Genomic DNA, 15,596 nt, shown 5'->3' on the forward strand with positions numbered 1-15,596 from the left:
TTGAGGCCACGAGAACAAAATGACGTAAATGACGTAATTTTGAAAGGGGACAGTTCTCGACACATCAGCCCATCAGAACTTTCTTCTCTTGGGGCTTTGAGAAGTATTGATTGTATGTGATTGGTTGGAGATTAGAGGTGGGCGTGGTTAACTCAGAAATTAATTAAACGTACAGTTGCGGCTTCTGCATTTCCCCTGATACGAGACTGAACGGATAGTTTCAATAAATAGCTGATCGAGATGGTGGGAAAGTACATAAATGTACACAACACGTGGGATTTATAGACTCCACCACATGCTCAATGGACAGTTTCTCCTTAAATATGAAATAACCTCAGCTGTTTGTTGCACATAAAACACAACAACACAACACACAGTTTGCTATGGAAACTCAGCAGAGATCAGGCTTTACTGAATCAAAACGTACCAATACAACCCGGTGTTGTGCCTAAATAAGCACTCCTGCCGTGAACAGCACCCTTCCAGTCCGAAACACGAAGAGGGTACATATTTTGGCAGAGGGTTCAGCAGAATCAGCAAGTTTAGTAATGAATACAAGGGTGCGTTTCACATCAGGAATGCTTATTTCAACAAAACTCCAGACCCACTGGTGGAAGCAGGGCTTTTTACACAACAAGCATGCTAACCTGTAGCATCATAGCAGCATGAGGGATGTTTACGTATGGAAAATGAGCAGAAATGAGCCCTCACACAGAATTAAGAGTTATGATGCAAACATCCAGACATGTGATGTATATGGATGCCAGGTCTTAGGTTAAAATCCACTTCCATCACTGTTGGAGCAACAGGAAATTTAACCTATTTTTCCCAAGATTTTCCTACTTCATTGTTGGAAAAAAGGCCAGTAAATCAGATTTTTATCGTTTAAAGTGGGATGTAGATTTCTGACAGTTATACAGTTTAGGAAACTATCAATTAACTAACATAAAGGACAAAGTTACAGAACTGTATTGTTTTCTATCATTTAACAAACTTAGAACAAAAGGTTTTCCCTGTTTTATCTAAGACGTTCACCACAGAGAACGTCTGCTAGAAAAAACCTGATGGAAGATGAAAGACGTGAATCTGAGAGCAGAAACAGGAAGAATTTCTGAACTTTGAAGTCTAATATCTGAGCATGAATCCTGCTCTCAGATAAAGACGATACGTTACCCTGGAGAAATTTGTACTGTAATGTTTTATTCTCCAGCTGTGGAAGGAGGTCAGAAAACACCTCCTGTGTGACCTGAAGAGGTGGTGTCAGACTGATTTAACTCTGTTTTAGTCTGAGAGTCAGAATCTATCTGTTCTGTGTCGTCTGTTGTTTGTGTAAATGTGTTTTGATATTTCTATTTTTGTATACGACATATTCATACATATACTGTACATTATAACACACTGCAGTGTTTGTTTTTGTAGAGAAACCTCATAATTATTCGCAGCACCCAGCTAATAAAAGATTCATCCAGTCAAACTAGTTGTTTTGTTGGGTTTTTTTTTTTTAACTTAGTGTCCTCTTCTGCTTTCCGTAGGCAGCAAATACAGTTTAATATGCAAATATCTGCATTAAGTCATGTAACTTAATTGTAAAGTGTTTTTTTTTTTCAACGTAAAATTTGTCCCAATAATTCATTCAAAGCAGTTTTTCCTGTTTGTTTTTTGTAAATTGTGTCAGGTGTAGGCGGTGTTCTTGAAGTTAAATTAAATGTGAAATTAACAGAATTTAATCGTTTATTACGTCCAGTAATCACGTATATGTTGTGATTTGTTGGAGCGTATTTTCCTAGTCTGCTAGTTTTAGTGAACAGGGAAGCAGTTTATGAAGAGATTAATTAAAAAAAAAGTTTGGAGTTGTTAAGGAGCTGAAGCTTCAATGACAGTTCTGTGATCAACATCAGCAATGAGACTGATCAGTTAAAGCTTTATTCCAGCCCAGACGGTGATTTTATTCTCTGTATAAATTCCAGTGTAAAGACATTAGATGACAGTAAAATGAACATGTTTACAGTAAAAATTTAAACATTCTAAATGTTACAATATATTTTTTATATATAAAACCATCGTCTGAGCAATCAAGTTAACCTCAGTATAGCCAAGGCTCCAGATTGTTGTTGCTGCATTTCATCCATCCATCCATCCCTCCATCCGTCCTTCCGTCCATCCATCCGTCCGTCCATCCATCCATCATCCATCCATCCATCCCTCCATCCGTCCTTCCGTCCATCCATCCGTCCGTCCATCCATCCATCCATCCATCCCTCCATCCGTCCATCCATCCATCCATCCCTCCATCCGTCCATCCATCCGTCCATCCATCCATCCCTCCATCCGTCCATCCATCCGTCTATCCATCCATCCCTCCATCCATCCCTCCATCCGTCCGTCCGTCCATCCCTCCATCCGTGTCCTTCCGTCCGACCGACCATCCATCCATCCATCCATCCGTCCGTCCATCCGTCCGTCCATCCATCCATCCATCCATCCATCCCTCCATCCGTCCTTCCGTCCATCCATCCGTCCGTCCATCCATCCATCCATCCATCCCTCCATCCGTCCATCCATCCATCCATCCCTCCATCCGTCCATCCATCCGTCCATCCATCCATCCCTCCATCCGTCCATCCATCCGTCTATCCATCCATCCCTCCATCTATCCCTCCATCCGTCCGTCCGTCCATCCCTCCATCCGTGTCCTTCCGTCCGACCGACCATCCATCCATCCATCCATCCGTCCGTCCGTCCATCCATCCATCCATCCATCCATCCATCCCTCCATCCGTGTCCTTCCGTCCGACCGACCATCCATCCATCCATCCATCCATCCGTCCGTCCATCCATCCATCCATCCCTCCATCCGTCCATCCATCCGTCCGTCCATCCATCCATCCATCCATCCATCCATCCCTCCATCTGTCCGTCCATCCATCCATCCATCCGTCCGTCCATCCATCCATCCATCCATCCCTCCATCCGTCCATCCATCCGTCCATCCCTCCATCCGTCCATCCATCCGTCCATCCATCCATCCCTCCATCCGTCCATCCATCCGTCTATCCATCCGTCCGTCCATCCATCCATCCATCCATCCCTCCATCCGTCCATCCATCCATCCATCCGTCCATCCATCCATCCATCCATCCAGCCATCCATCCCTCCATTCATCCATCCATCCATCCATCCATCCATCCATCCATTTTCTGTCTCTTATCTGGAGTCGGGTCGCGGGGGCAGCTGCCTAAGCAGGGAAACCCAGACTTCCCTCTCCCGGGCCACATCACCAGCTCATCCAGGGGAATCCCGAGGCATTCCCAGGCCAGCCAAGAGATGTAGTCCTTCCAGCATGCCCTGGGTCTTCCCCGGGGCCTCCTCCTGGTGGGACGTGCCTGAAACACCTCACCAGGGAGGCTCAGCCGCCTCATGTGGCTCCTCTCAATGTGGAGGAGCAGCAGCTCTACTCTGAGCCCCTCCCGGATCACCGAGCTTCTCACCCTATCTCTAAGGGAGAGCCCGGCCACCCTGCAGAGGAAACTCATTTGGGCCGCTTGTATTTGCAATGTTGTTCTTTCATTTACTAATGTTTTGCTGCACAGCACAATGACTGTCATCTTCAGCTCTCCTAAAAGGGATGGAGGATATCTGTCCTGTGCTTTAAGTTCATTTTCTGGACTTACTTTGAGGAATCTTTTTTTAAATACAAGCCTAAATATTGTCTTTGTTTTCTTTGAAGGACAATGAATTTAAAAAAATTTTTAAAGTGTTTTTATGAATCATGTTTTGACATTGAGGATTTTTCTATACTGCACTGAGGTTGATCAATAACAACATTTATAGATTTCTTCTAGTCGACCGAAATGAATCAGATCAGAGATTCCAGCTGACACTGTATAAAGTGATCCAATGTGTGTTTACATGATGGACAGATTTAATACGATCATACCACTTTAAACACTCACAATGTGAGAAAAAGACAAAAAAAGATGTGATTAAATTTGATCAAATTTGTTTAGTCTTTCGTCTGTCGAGATGCTCAGTAATTTGTAACTCTTTCCAACTAAAACCTCCACAGTTCTGTGTTGCTGACACCATTATTAAAATCTTTCCTAAATCTCATTATCTCCTCCACCCCCCATGAGGTTCAAGCATGTCACACATCATCACAGAAACCACCAGAATGAATGAACGTCTCCACAGTCTGATCGAGAACGGTTCAGATGTCTACAAAGACGCAACATAAGCTCGTTGAGAACATAAACACCCAACATCATCAAAGCACAGACCTGTGGGAGAAATTGTCATTTTGGGTGAACCCATGGTTTTCCTCCTCTTTTTAATCTCTGTTTTATTTTACACACACACACACACACACACACACACACACACACACACACACACACACACATATATACATATACATATATATATATATATATATATATATAATTATTATCATTGTACTATATTTTACTTTGTGTTTAGCCTTGCTCAGGGGCCCACAATGTTTCACCTCAGCTGCAAGCTGCGGGACTTGAACCTTCGGACCCAGGCCACCTCTGTAACCACTAGGCACTTGGAAATGGCATCAACATTGTAGATATCTATGGGGGGACAGATCTCGATGGGGAAACTGGCCTTGATACAACATCGGTCCTCCACACAAGTTGGGGGCGGTATTGCACCAGTTCGTTGTTTAACAACCACCAAGTAGACGAAGAAGAAGTATTTCCGGTAGCATGGCGGCGGTAGCATAACAAACACGCGCTGCCGACACAACAGAGAAGCAGCAGAGCTGAAATTGTCTCGCGGACGTTAACATGGTTGGAAAGATTAAACATGTCCGACAGAAGCTCCACCAGGAGGCGGTGAAGTTGGACCGGAATTACCAGCCGTCTCAGCCTGCTGAGGTCCAGCTGTCTGCGGGGGGGCTGACAGGAGCCCCTCCACCTGCGGAAAGCAGCAAACCCCCCACCAGCGCACAGGTAGGATACATGCGTGTTAAATGCAGACCTGACCGGGATGATCGGGTCTATGAAAACCACTTCCGATCTTCCTGGTCGAGTGTCAAACCGACTTGACTTCATCATCTGCGAACTTCCAGGTCCTGACCCACACCTCCTTCCCATCCGGGATCTTTGCCGGTACCAAAATCTCTCCAGAGGTTCTGGTCCAGAGCCTGAAGTTTGACGAACCTCCAGATGTCCCCTTACCTGTAAAGAAAGGTGAGTCAGGCCGACCTGGACTCATAGTTTAGTTCGGTTCTGATCTTTTCATGATGGTCCAGTGAAAAGTTCTGTGTAAGGTCTAGAAATGGTCTTGTAGACCAGAAATGTCAAACTTGTTTTGGTTCAGGTTCCACATACAGAAGAATCTGGTCTCCAGTAAAATAGCAGCATAATAACCTGAGATACTGAAACAGCAGTTTCCCTTCATTTCAGCTCTACAAGTTCAAATCCAGATGTTTACGTCCTTCAAGAAAATGATATTAACAGCCAGAAGTTTCTAGAGAAAATTTAGTTCGTTATACACTCACCTAATCTAAAGATTTTATTCATGTATATATTTTATTTATTTGTATTTATTTTATGTTAATATATATATATATCATTTTGCTCGTGCATTACAAGTTCTAAATCAGAGTAGATCTACAAAACTACTAAACTAATGATGTATCTGGAACTGAAAAATCCTGTATTCATTTTTTTTTTAGATCTAGAAGATATTATAAATGTACATATGTGTAAATATCCACATGTGTGTGGTAATCCTGACCGCCTGAACTGACTGACCTCATGATACAAACTTGTATCATAAAGTTCTCCCCCTGTCTTGGAACTGTTTTACTTTTAAACATAAAAAAATGAAACCACACCTGGAAAAATAAGGACTTACAGTTACTTTATTAAAATTTTAAATGACTGTCTTCTGTCATTTTCACATTTATCAAATTCATCCTGTGGACCAGATTGGACCCTCCGGTGGACTCTCTGGTGGGCCTGTGTTGACCCCTGCTTTGGGTTAAAGACTGGTGTCATGTCATTCCTGCTGCCAGAGCATCAGCAGTAAACACCACACCTGGTTGCAGGACCGTATCTGACCACCAGGTGGCGCACCGGTACCACATCAGAACCCAATCAGGACTTCCTGACAGTTTCTGTCCCAGTTCTTTGTCCAGAGACCAGTTTGGACTGGGTATGTCACCATCATAGATGTTCCAATAATCAAGATTAGTACATTAATTAATAACCGGGACATTATAAATGTGTAAAATCACTTAAACTCTCCTTAAAAGTCTTTAAGTTTTATTTATTTCCCTCTTTTCATGCCAGTTTAACTAAATTAAATAGAACCAAAGTAAAGCAACCAAGAAGTCCCAGATCCCCGTCACTGCTGTGCTGCATCTCTTCCAAACCGAAGGACTTTCACTGGATAAATGTTGAGTTTGTGGCCATGAGGAAGGACAGATCAGGAGAAAAGGGAGCAGGCGGTAATAAGGTACTCTGAGCAGAACCGGGTCACCGCCTGGAGCTGCTGCAGCTTTTCCTTCATCTTTAGACGACAGGTTGAGGTACAAGGTTGGAAGCTAGATGCTGTCATCATTTTCTGCCTCTAGATGTCGCTCCAGCTACATTCTGGACTCCCAGTAAAGACCAGGTCCTCCTTTCAGACCTGGATCCGTGGTTGATCATTCATCAGTAAACTTCCAGCTTCAACACGTATTCTTCTCTGAGTTTTAACTTTCTGACAGTAGACGGAGGACATGTTCTCTGAGGTGTTCACTTGTAGTTGGACATCTGAGAATTTCCAAAGTAAAGGTAATTTTATATGAGATATTTATTGGAATTCATTAGTCTTTACTTGAGGTGGCACCTGGAGGGGCCGTCAGATTCTCATTCATTTCAATTCGGCTTATTTTAGTTTCTAAAATAAGCCCCGGTGTGTTGGATTTAGTGTTCTTTATCTACCATCTACAGTATTTGTCCGGTAACACAGAGGGTCTGATGACTGAAGTTCATGGTGAGAGCTAAGTGTCCCGCCAGGCCGCAGACCTGGACCACATGCTGTTTTAGCCAGAAACTAAATAAAATGGCTGAACTGTGATGAAGCAGGAAAAGAATCAGCATCTTAACCGATGAAAATCGTCTTAGAAACGTATCACGATGAGGAGGTGGAGCGGGATGCTCAGTCCGGGTGGAGGTGGAGCTGGGCTGTGTCGCCGTAATCACAGCTATCTATTTCATCTATCTGTGGAAAGACGACGCCACCCATGGGAGTGAAGCAGCCCCTCCACAAACACAACAGACCCCCCCACTCCCCCCCACCAACACCACCAGCTGCTCCTGGCAGATCAGATTCCTCCACCTCTGCCCACAGTTGTAGTCAGCAGGAGATGTCTTATCTTTATCTGTCCCCCAACTGCAAACAGCAGCAGAAACACTCATGTTGTGGCAGATAATCTGAAGATTGCCCACCCAGGATCCAGCGGGGTGGGAGATCCTGGAGGCCGGAGGCCCTGTTAGACCGCTTCTCTCTCTCTTTTATGTAATCAGCTGATCTTAGACTGAGACAGGAAGACCTGCTGACTGACCGGTTCTGTTACCTGTCTGGTGCTTGGTCCAGCAGTACCACATAGCTGTGTTGTCGCTTACAGTCACCATGGAGACAGGAAGGAACAATCGGTCGTATTCCCTACCGTGGGTCGATGGATCTTGGATGTCTGTAAGGCGGGTCCATCAGACCCGGTTAGACCTACAGTCACTCTTCTAGATTTTGTCAGATAATTTATTTCTGTCTGTTGATGCCAACATGACAAAATAATATAGAAACAAAGGGAAAGTAACCAAAACTCGTCTCTGCTGTGTAACGAAACTACATTATAAAAATGCTCATGAACGTTTCTTTGGAAGCAGGAAAATCGTGTATCTATCTTTGACTTTCAGCTGTCCTTTAGTAGAGTAGCTGCTATAAATAATACTGGAACAGTGGAAATGTTCAGCCTTGGGAAATCTTGTTGTAGCCCAACTCTGCTTTGTGCTTCTGTACAACTGCATCCCTGACATGTCTGGTGTGTTGCTTGGACTTCATGACGCTGTTGGCTCTACAATATTGTCTTGAGACTTGATTCCACACAGGTGGACTCTGTTTAGTTATCAGCCCTACTGGCTTTGCCTGCAACTTTTTTATGTCATGCTTTACCGGCTGGTGAGACATCCTCCACAACGACACCGTGGTCTTTTTGTTTCTTTTCAGAACCAAAGACAAGCTTGCTTTAATCCGTTTGTTGGAAGAGAATAACTCCCACTCCACCACGCCTCTCACCGGAAGGAAAACAAAGCAACACAGCTGATGGAACTTTGTTTTCGTTCTGTGTGCACGTTGCTCTGATCTGATGATATCAAATCAAACTTTATTTATAAAGCACTTTTCATTCCACAGGCAACACAAAGTGCTTTACATGATTAAAAACACTTATGCATATTAGAAATAAAACAAGCCTTTTCATACATCAAAGTAGAATTACATAACATCACCCTAAAAGTGATAAACATCTGGCCTGATGCTGCTGTGAGGAAACAATATCAGTGTCATGGGGATCCATCCACACCAGGGGCCAGTCCACCCATGTCCAACAGCAGCAACCACCCACATCAGGACAGACCGGGGCCCACACTACAGCCATAAGGCTGCAGTGCAGGGCCCCAGCTACCCCGATAAGTGCAATCACTGCTGCAACAGCCCCCAGACCGAGCAGGCAAAACCCCCCAGCGTGGAGGATCCTCACAATGAAAACACTGGAGTTAAAATGAAGATTAAATAACCTTAAGAAAAAATAAGAACAGCTAAGAATGAATAAATGCATAAAAAATAAGAAGTAGTACAGTTGACTAAAATGAAAATAAAATGATGTAACAAATTAAGAGCTAAGCTAAAAAGCTCTCAGGCCTCTTTTTGAAAACATCAACGTTCTCTGCAGCCCTGAGGTCGTCCATCAGGCTGTTCCACAGGCGAGGGCCGTAACAATGGAAAGAGGCCTCGCTGTATGTTTTGGTCCTCACCCTTGGAACAACTAAAAGGTACCAGAGGACCTCAGGGTCCGCGAGGGTTCATGACTTAAAAGGAGGTCCGATAAATAAGAGGCCCCAAGAACACTGATTGATATGGTTCAGACATAATCCTTTATGGAACTAATTAATAATGGCATTTCTACCAATATTAATTGTGAAAAAAGTAATCGTGACGTCCCTAACCTACAGTGGATATAAAACGTGTTCACACCCCTCTCAAACCTCTAAGTCCAACCGTGCCACCAGCGACAAAAAGTGTTGTGTAATTCAACTCCCCGTAACTCCTCAACCATTCGCGCTGCTGACATAATTCCAACGGATTCTGAAAGCTGAGGCTCCGAGCTTTTACAGAAAAAACGGGAATTGTCTCTGTGGGGGGAGCAGGGACGTGAGCAGAGCAGGAAAGCAGCACGTAAATCGAATTTAAAGGGTTAAAATGAAATCACAGTGAATCATTTTTAATCTTTTTCCACCTGTTCTGAATTTAGAAGCCCATGCTTCCGAGATCTTCCAAAGCACAGGGTCCAAAACCATTTCAACACAACTGGATATACTATAAAAACAGTCAAGACAGCCATGAAAGGGGACAGCAGTGACATCGTCCCCCAAAAAGACAAAAAAATGACAAAAAGACGTAATTTCTTACATATAATAACAGTTTTATGAATTCTCTCTCTACATAGAAGTATAGAAGAAAAAAAAGTCAGTCAGGCCTAAAAACGTGGGAAAATGTGTTTCGGTATGATGAGACCAAGGTGGAAAGAAAAGATTAATGTATATATAAAAAAAACAAACACCATATCCTTGGTGAAGCATGGTGGTGGCAGTATTATGCATGGTCATGCGGGGTTGCTTTTCTGTGAATAGCTTCAACAAAGTATTAGCTTGAGTGTGTTAACAATTGTGCAACCAGCTTATTTTATAGTTATTTTTAAGGTGGGAAAATTTTGGAAAAGATTTATTCTCCTTAGTGCCAATTTTTTAACATCACAAAAGCCTGAATTTTAGCAGAGATGTAATATTTTGTTTATCTTCTTATTTCCACAGCCCCAGAGGAGAAGAAAATCAAGTCAAAGAAAGAGAAGATGAAGGAGAGGAGGGACAGATGGCTTAGCAGTGAGTCTGGATCAACAACCTACAGACACCAGTTATTCATCCAAAGACTAGAATCTGGATGGAAAAACAGGCTGAAATATCCAGTCCTGGATTAGACACTTCACACCCGCCACATCTCCGTGTTTTTCAAGTCTGTTGGAAGCTACTTGTTTGCGTGTTTTAACTTCACTGCTGCTGTCCAGAAGAAGTAAATCAATCATTAGTCACATTCATCTTGATAAGCAGAGTTTTGGCTTCTGGTGGGAAATAAACCTGAAGAACATAAATCTAATAAAACCTGGAATGAAGCTAAATTATGAGAACCTGTGAAACAAGCTGGTGGTTTTCTCCTTCATGTTCCCTGTGCAACTTCCTCAGCGTGTATTTGAAATAATTTTGGTTTAAAAATCACTTCCTGGCTCAGTGTATTTGAAGGAAACAGTTTCTCGGCACCACCCTCATCATCTCTAATAATTGACACGAGGTCTGTAACTGGAGCTTCGTGCTGAGCCAATCAATTCCTCAGAAACACAAGCCTCATAATTAGGTGCTAATGGCTGCTGAAACCCAAGACCGGCTCCATGGAGGACAGCGCCACCAGTTAAAGGGAAATTAGAAAGCTTGTTTTTTCATATACAGAAGGTTCAGAGAACAGAAGAGATCTTCACTGTTAATATTATTATTATTATTATTATGGTCTGTGGTGAGTTCAGGGACAACATGTAAAGGAGGATAATGTTAGAAATGCAACACATGGTCCAGACTGCAGGACAGGTCTAACTACAACAAGGTTTTCCTCTCCACTCTGCTCAGAGATCAGCTCCATCAAACAGGCCAAAGAGCAGCAGGCGGCCGAGGCCCGGAGGCAGGCCACTCCTGTGGTGGGAGACATGAGGCCGCTGGCCGACGCCTTGCCGGAGCTTTGCCAGCTTGTTGCACCTGCAGCAGCAGCAGCAGGCTGCCCACCTCGCTGCAGGAGCAGGAAGAACCGCACGTAAGTAGCCATCACCATGACGATCACTTCTGTTTGTCAGCTGCAGAGCTGCAGAGCTAACCTAAACTAAAACCAGTTAGCTTTCGATTTGGATCATGTAAAGATAAAGTAAAGATCTCTGAGGGTTAAAGCGTCTCCACCTTTTTCCTTTCAGGCCGGTGAAGAGACCAGAACCAACCGACTTCAGTCAGATGAGACAGACCCAGAAACGGAAACTCCTGTAAGCGTCATCTTCTTCTTCTGTTTCTACTTTTGCCTCTCTTTCTTCTTCTGGTGTTTCTTCTGCTTCTTTCCCGTCATGTGCTTTCACACCAGCCCCGTCCATTTGCTCGGAAAGTCCGCTTGGTTTGGGGAATTCTGCAAACAAACTGAATGTTAGTCTTGGCCCGCTTCAAGTGACCCAAATACAAGAATTGGACTACAAAGCAAAGGGGATTATGGGTAAAGGCAATGCATGTTGGGGAAAATAGGCAGCTCAGTTGATCAGATGTTGAAGACTCGGTAAAAGTTCTGATAGAAATCTGATGAACCAACGACCGCCGGGATCGGATCCGCTCCACGTTTAGCGGTTATGTTCCAGAATCAGAAGTTTCTGCGTTAACCTCGACACAGCGCCACCTCTGGTGAAGAGTGGAAAACGATTCGTTAGTGCGCCCCCCCCCCCCCCCCCCCCCCCCCCCCCCAATTACCTTTGTTCTTTTGCTTCTATTTCTTTAGTTTTTTTCTTCTTGTTCTTCTCCTCACCTTCAGCATGTCTGCGTTTCTTCCAGGGAGACTGAGAGCAGCCGTTTCGGCGAGGCGGTGAGGACGATCTCCTCCAAAGAAAACCCTCTGGCTGATATCGGGGAGCAGCTGAGGAAGAGGATGAGGCAGGAGGAAGAGCAGCAACGTTAACAAAGAGCGAACCACCAGCCCGGCGTGGGTGGTGGAGACCATGACTGACTGACAGGAAGCTCGTGTCTGCTCAGCTCAAACATCAGCAAACATGTTTCCAGCTTCTTCTGGTTTTGTGTTCGTGATGAAGGACTGGTCCGAGACCAGTTTAGCTCCTCCCATTCATGCACCAACATCAGACTGAACAGCTCTCCAAACATCATGACTGGGACATCATTTTAAATAATCCACTTTAATCCACTCAGATTTCACACCTTCTTTATGATGGTTTTACCTCCACCCCCCCTCCCTGCTGCGGTCCTGCTATGATTAGATCAGAGGTAAGACAAACCTAATCAATAGAAGGTCCCGTGCTCCGTGTGGGCCATTAGCGTTCATTAATAATGGATCAGACGGGAAGCTGCAGTGTCAAATTAAAAAGTCATCAGAGCTCCGCGATGCTGCTTCTTCTCCACGTCCACCGGCTCAGAAACATGACCTGCCGCTCAGCTGGATCTTCACCTCCATCTCACTCATCAGGGTGTTTGACTGATTCTGGACCACAGAGTCCAGATTCAGCCTCACGGGGGGACTGTTCCCACAGGAAAACCGTGGATTTCTGCAGAATGATGCAGAAAGTCTGTTTTAGATGTCTGATCTTAACATATTGGCTTGTTTATGCTAAGACTGATCACCCTTTCTGAGATGGGATAAATCGGGGGAGGAGTTGAAGTATCTGAAGGTCTCATTCAGCAGCTGACATAGAAAGCAGGTTGACGGATGCAGCACCTGAGGTGAGGTGGATGCAGGAAGCTCCCAACAGGAAGGTCTGGGTGGAGCTCCGTCTTCTCTGTGAGGCTGAAGGGACGAATTAGTTTCTCTGCTGAGGTTGTAACACTGGAGGTGTTTTATTATGTCTCCCCAGGAGGAGCAGAAGCAGGAAATGATGCATGGTTTTCAAGGTTTTTTACTAATAAAATGTGTGACGTGCATTTGTATTCAGCCCCTCCCCATGTTCCCCAATACCCCCAAATAAAATCCAGTGCCGCCAGCTGACTTCAGAAGTACCTGTGTGTATAATTTATTCTCAGGATGAATGGCTCTTCTGTTAAGGCCTCGGAGGTCAGGTACGGCCCCGATGGCTGTCCTCTTTGCTGGCCTACTTAAGCTCAGCACGGTCGCAGCAGTGAGCGACCTGCAAAGCCTCTGCAGCCCACTTCTACAGGATTGCCACCCTGTCTCCGGCATTCTTCCATGAGGTCCTGATATTTGGCATACTTCCTTCCAAAAGGCTCCTTTATCCCATCCTCCCAAGGCGCTTCCAACATCATGGCAAGCTGATTTCAAGCCTTTGATCACAAAGATGATGTAGCGATGTGTGCTGGGAACCTGAGTTGCTAGCCCAGGTTGACCAGTAGCCGCCGGTCCTTTACAGTCTGCAGTAGGCAGCAGGAGCTCTGCGTGGTGGCTTGGCCGGCTCTCCTGCTATTGGGCCATGTTGCCTGCTGGTTGTCATGGCGGTGGAAACTTTCAGCCACGTAATATCTACCATGATGACCTTTAGCCTTAGTTATTTCTTTTTTATGCCGTTTCCTCAAAGTCAGGAAGCTCATTTCCACAAGCTCGAATTTCTCATCATGTCATCTGGCTTTTCTTAACAACTTGGTATAGTTGGAGTCCCTGAGGAATCCCTGTAGGATGGGACGGAACGGTTGTGATATGTTGCCATAGCAACATGGCAAATATTTTAACACTTGACATTAAGTTTTTCTGACAGCTTGATGGAAGGAAAGAGTAAAACGGGTCTGGTTCGTCCCTCTGAGCTGCAGTTCCTTTTAAAAGAGTGAATGTTGTGTGTCTGACTGACACACTGTGTGTCGGTTCTGGATCAGCTGTTCTGAGGTTACATATGGATCCAGTGCACCAGGTTCGTACCTGCAGTCTGCTGTGTGACCTCCGATGGTCAGAAAACCTCCGTCAGTTTTTACAAACTTCAAGACATCACCCAGGAGGAGGTCTAAACCTGCACTCGTGATCCGTCTCCCAAACAAGCTCCAAATGAGACCACTATAAAACCCGGTTGAGACTGTCTCGTCTTAACGGACACGGAGCCTCTGGAGTACTAGACCTTAAAGAGTCCAGATGTTTGCTCCAGACAGGCAGGAATGTTAATGACAGCTCGGAAAACCGGATCAGCTCTTTCACATCATCAGATTTCGGAACTTCTGAGGATCAATTGGAGGCAGTTTTGCTTTAGTTTGCTGCTGCCATGGCAACGTTAAGATGGATTTAAGCAACACAGTCGAGTTAATTCAGTTATTTTTTACTGAGTTTCGGGTTTTAAAATCTTAGATTTTGTTTCTATGTTCAGACTCACCACGGAGGATGAATGTTAGGGAGTCAGCACTTCCTGATTTCAGGTGACATCATAGCTTACATCATAGATAAAATCAGGTGGAGCAGATAGTAATGTATTAAGTATATTTTTATGGTTGTTTGGTTTGAATATGAGTTTTTAAATGAGTTTATTTATTCAAGGTTGCTGTGTAAACGGACCTTTAGGTAACATTCACCCTGAAGCAGAAACCAGCAAAGGTCTGCTGAGTCCAGCTTCCTGGACCCTGGAGCTGGACTATCACACATGTAGATGGAGATATTTGAATTCTGACCTGTCAAAAATGTGGAAATCTTTCCGTGTTTGATCAAGCATGGCTGCTGTATGGCTCAGATTGGTTCTTCATGGGCGTACTCAAGAGAGTTTGACTAAACTAAGAAATATTTCCTATAAATCAAATTAGAATATTTGTATTTTTAACACTAGAAGTCCCAGGAATTTTGATGTCTCCCTAAAGTCCCAGAGAAGGGTCGAAAGACCTTTAGTCCAAACTGACGACTCTGCTGGCAAAAATTAGCATCTCTTCATTTGTAAATGCAGCCATTACCTGAGGAATGCACCCATTGCATCCAGCCCCTCCTTGTTACCTTGAAACGTCTGGTAAATTCTGTGGCAGTGGGGGATGGTGGGCTGAGGGGGATAAATAGTAGCTAGCTTCACCTCCAACAAATAGAAGGAAGCAAAATGCAGAGGCGGCTTACAACTCAGCAGGCATTGGACCTGATCCTCAGCGATACAAACCCTTGTGACTCAGATGGAGAAGAGATACAAATTCAGCTGGATTCGGACTCTGACTCTGAGCAGTCTTCAGGTAAGATTTGAAACTATTATTGAACTTTTTGGTATGACAAATTTCTTTCTTTCTGCTTTGTCCTGTACTGTGAGTTGCAACACTGGAATTTCTCCATTTTGGTACAAATAAAGGATTTTTTTAATCTTATTTCCAAAACATCCTATTTTCGTCCTCTGAAATTGTGAAATTGTTTACCTTGCAGATGATGAGACTGCTCCACTGCCAGAAAAGAGGGCTCGGTTGGGAAGTGAGAGGACAGAGATGGCTAAAGATGGCACAGTGTGGCATGAAGAACAGCTGGGGACATGTCTCAATTTCACCCCAATAGAACCATACGGCACAGATGGAGAGCCAACTGCTAAGGCCAGAAGAAGTATCCGGACTCGT

General features: G+C 44.4%; 1 protein-coding gene across 1 annotated transcript; it reads left to right on the plus strand.

Moving 5' to 3' along the window:
- The first annotated feature begins 4,705 nt into the window (after positions 1 to 4,705).
- Positions 4,706 to 13,089, plus strand: slx9 (SLX9 ribosome biogenesis factor). Its single transcript, XM_041978868.1, has 6 exons — positions 4,706 to 4,976; positions 5,096 to 5,216; positions 10,107 to 10,175; positions 10,968 to 11,148; positions 11,303 to 11,368; positions 11,919 to 13,089. The coding sequence occupies exons 1-6, from the start codon at positions 4,812 to 4,814 to the stop codon at positions 12,040 to 12,042; spliced, it is 726 nt and encodes a 241-aa protein (XP_041834802.1). The 5' UTR covers positions 4,706 to 4,811; the 3' UTR covers positions 12,043 to 13,089.
- Positions 13,090 to 15,596: the final 2,507 nt, after the last annotated feature.

This window comes from Melanotaenia boesemani, chromosome 24, assembly GCF_017639745.1.
Source record: "Melanotaenia boesemani isolate fMelBoe1 chromosome 24, fMelBoe1.pri, whole genome shotgun sequence".
Classification (NCBI taxonomy): domain Eukaryota; kingdom Metazoa; phylum Chordata; class Actinopteri; order Atheriniformes; family Melanotaeniidae; genus Melanotaenia; species Melanotaenia boesemani.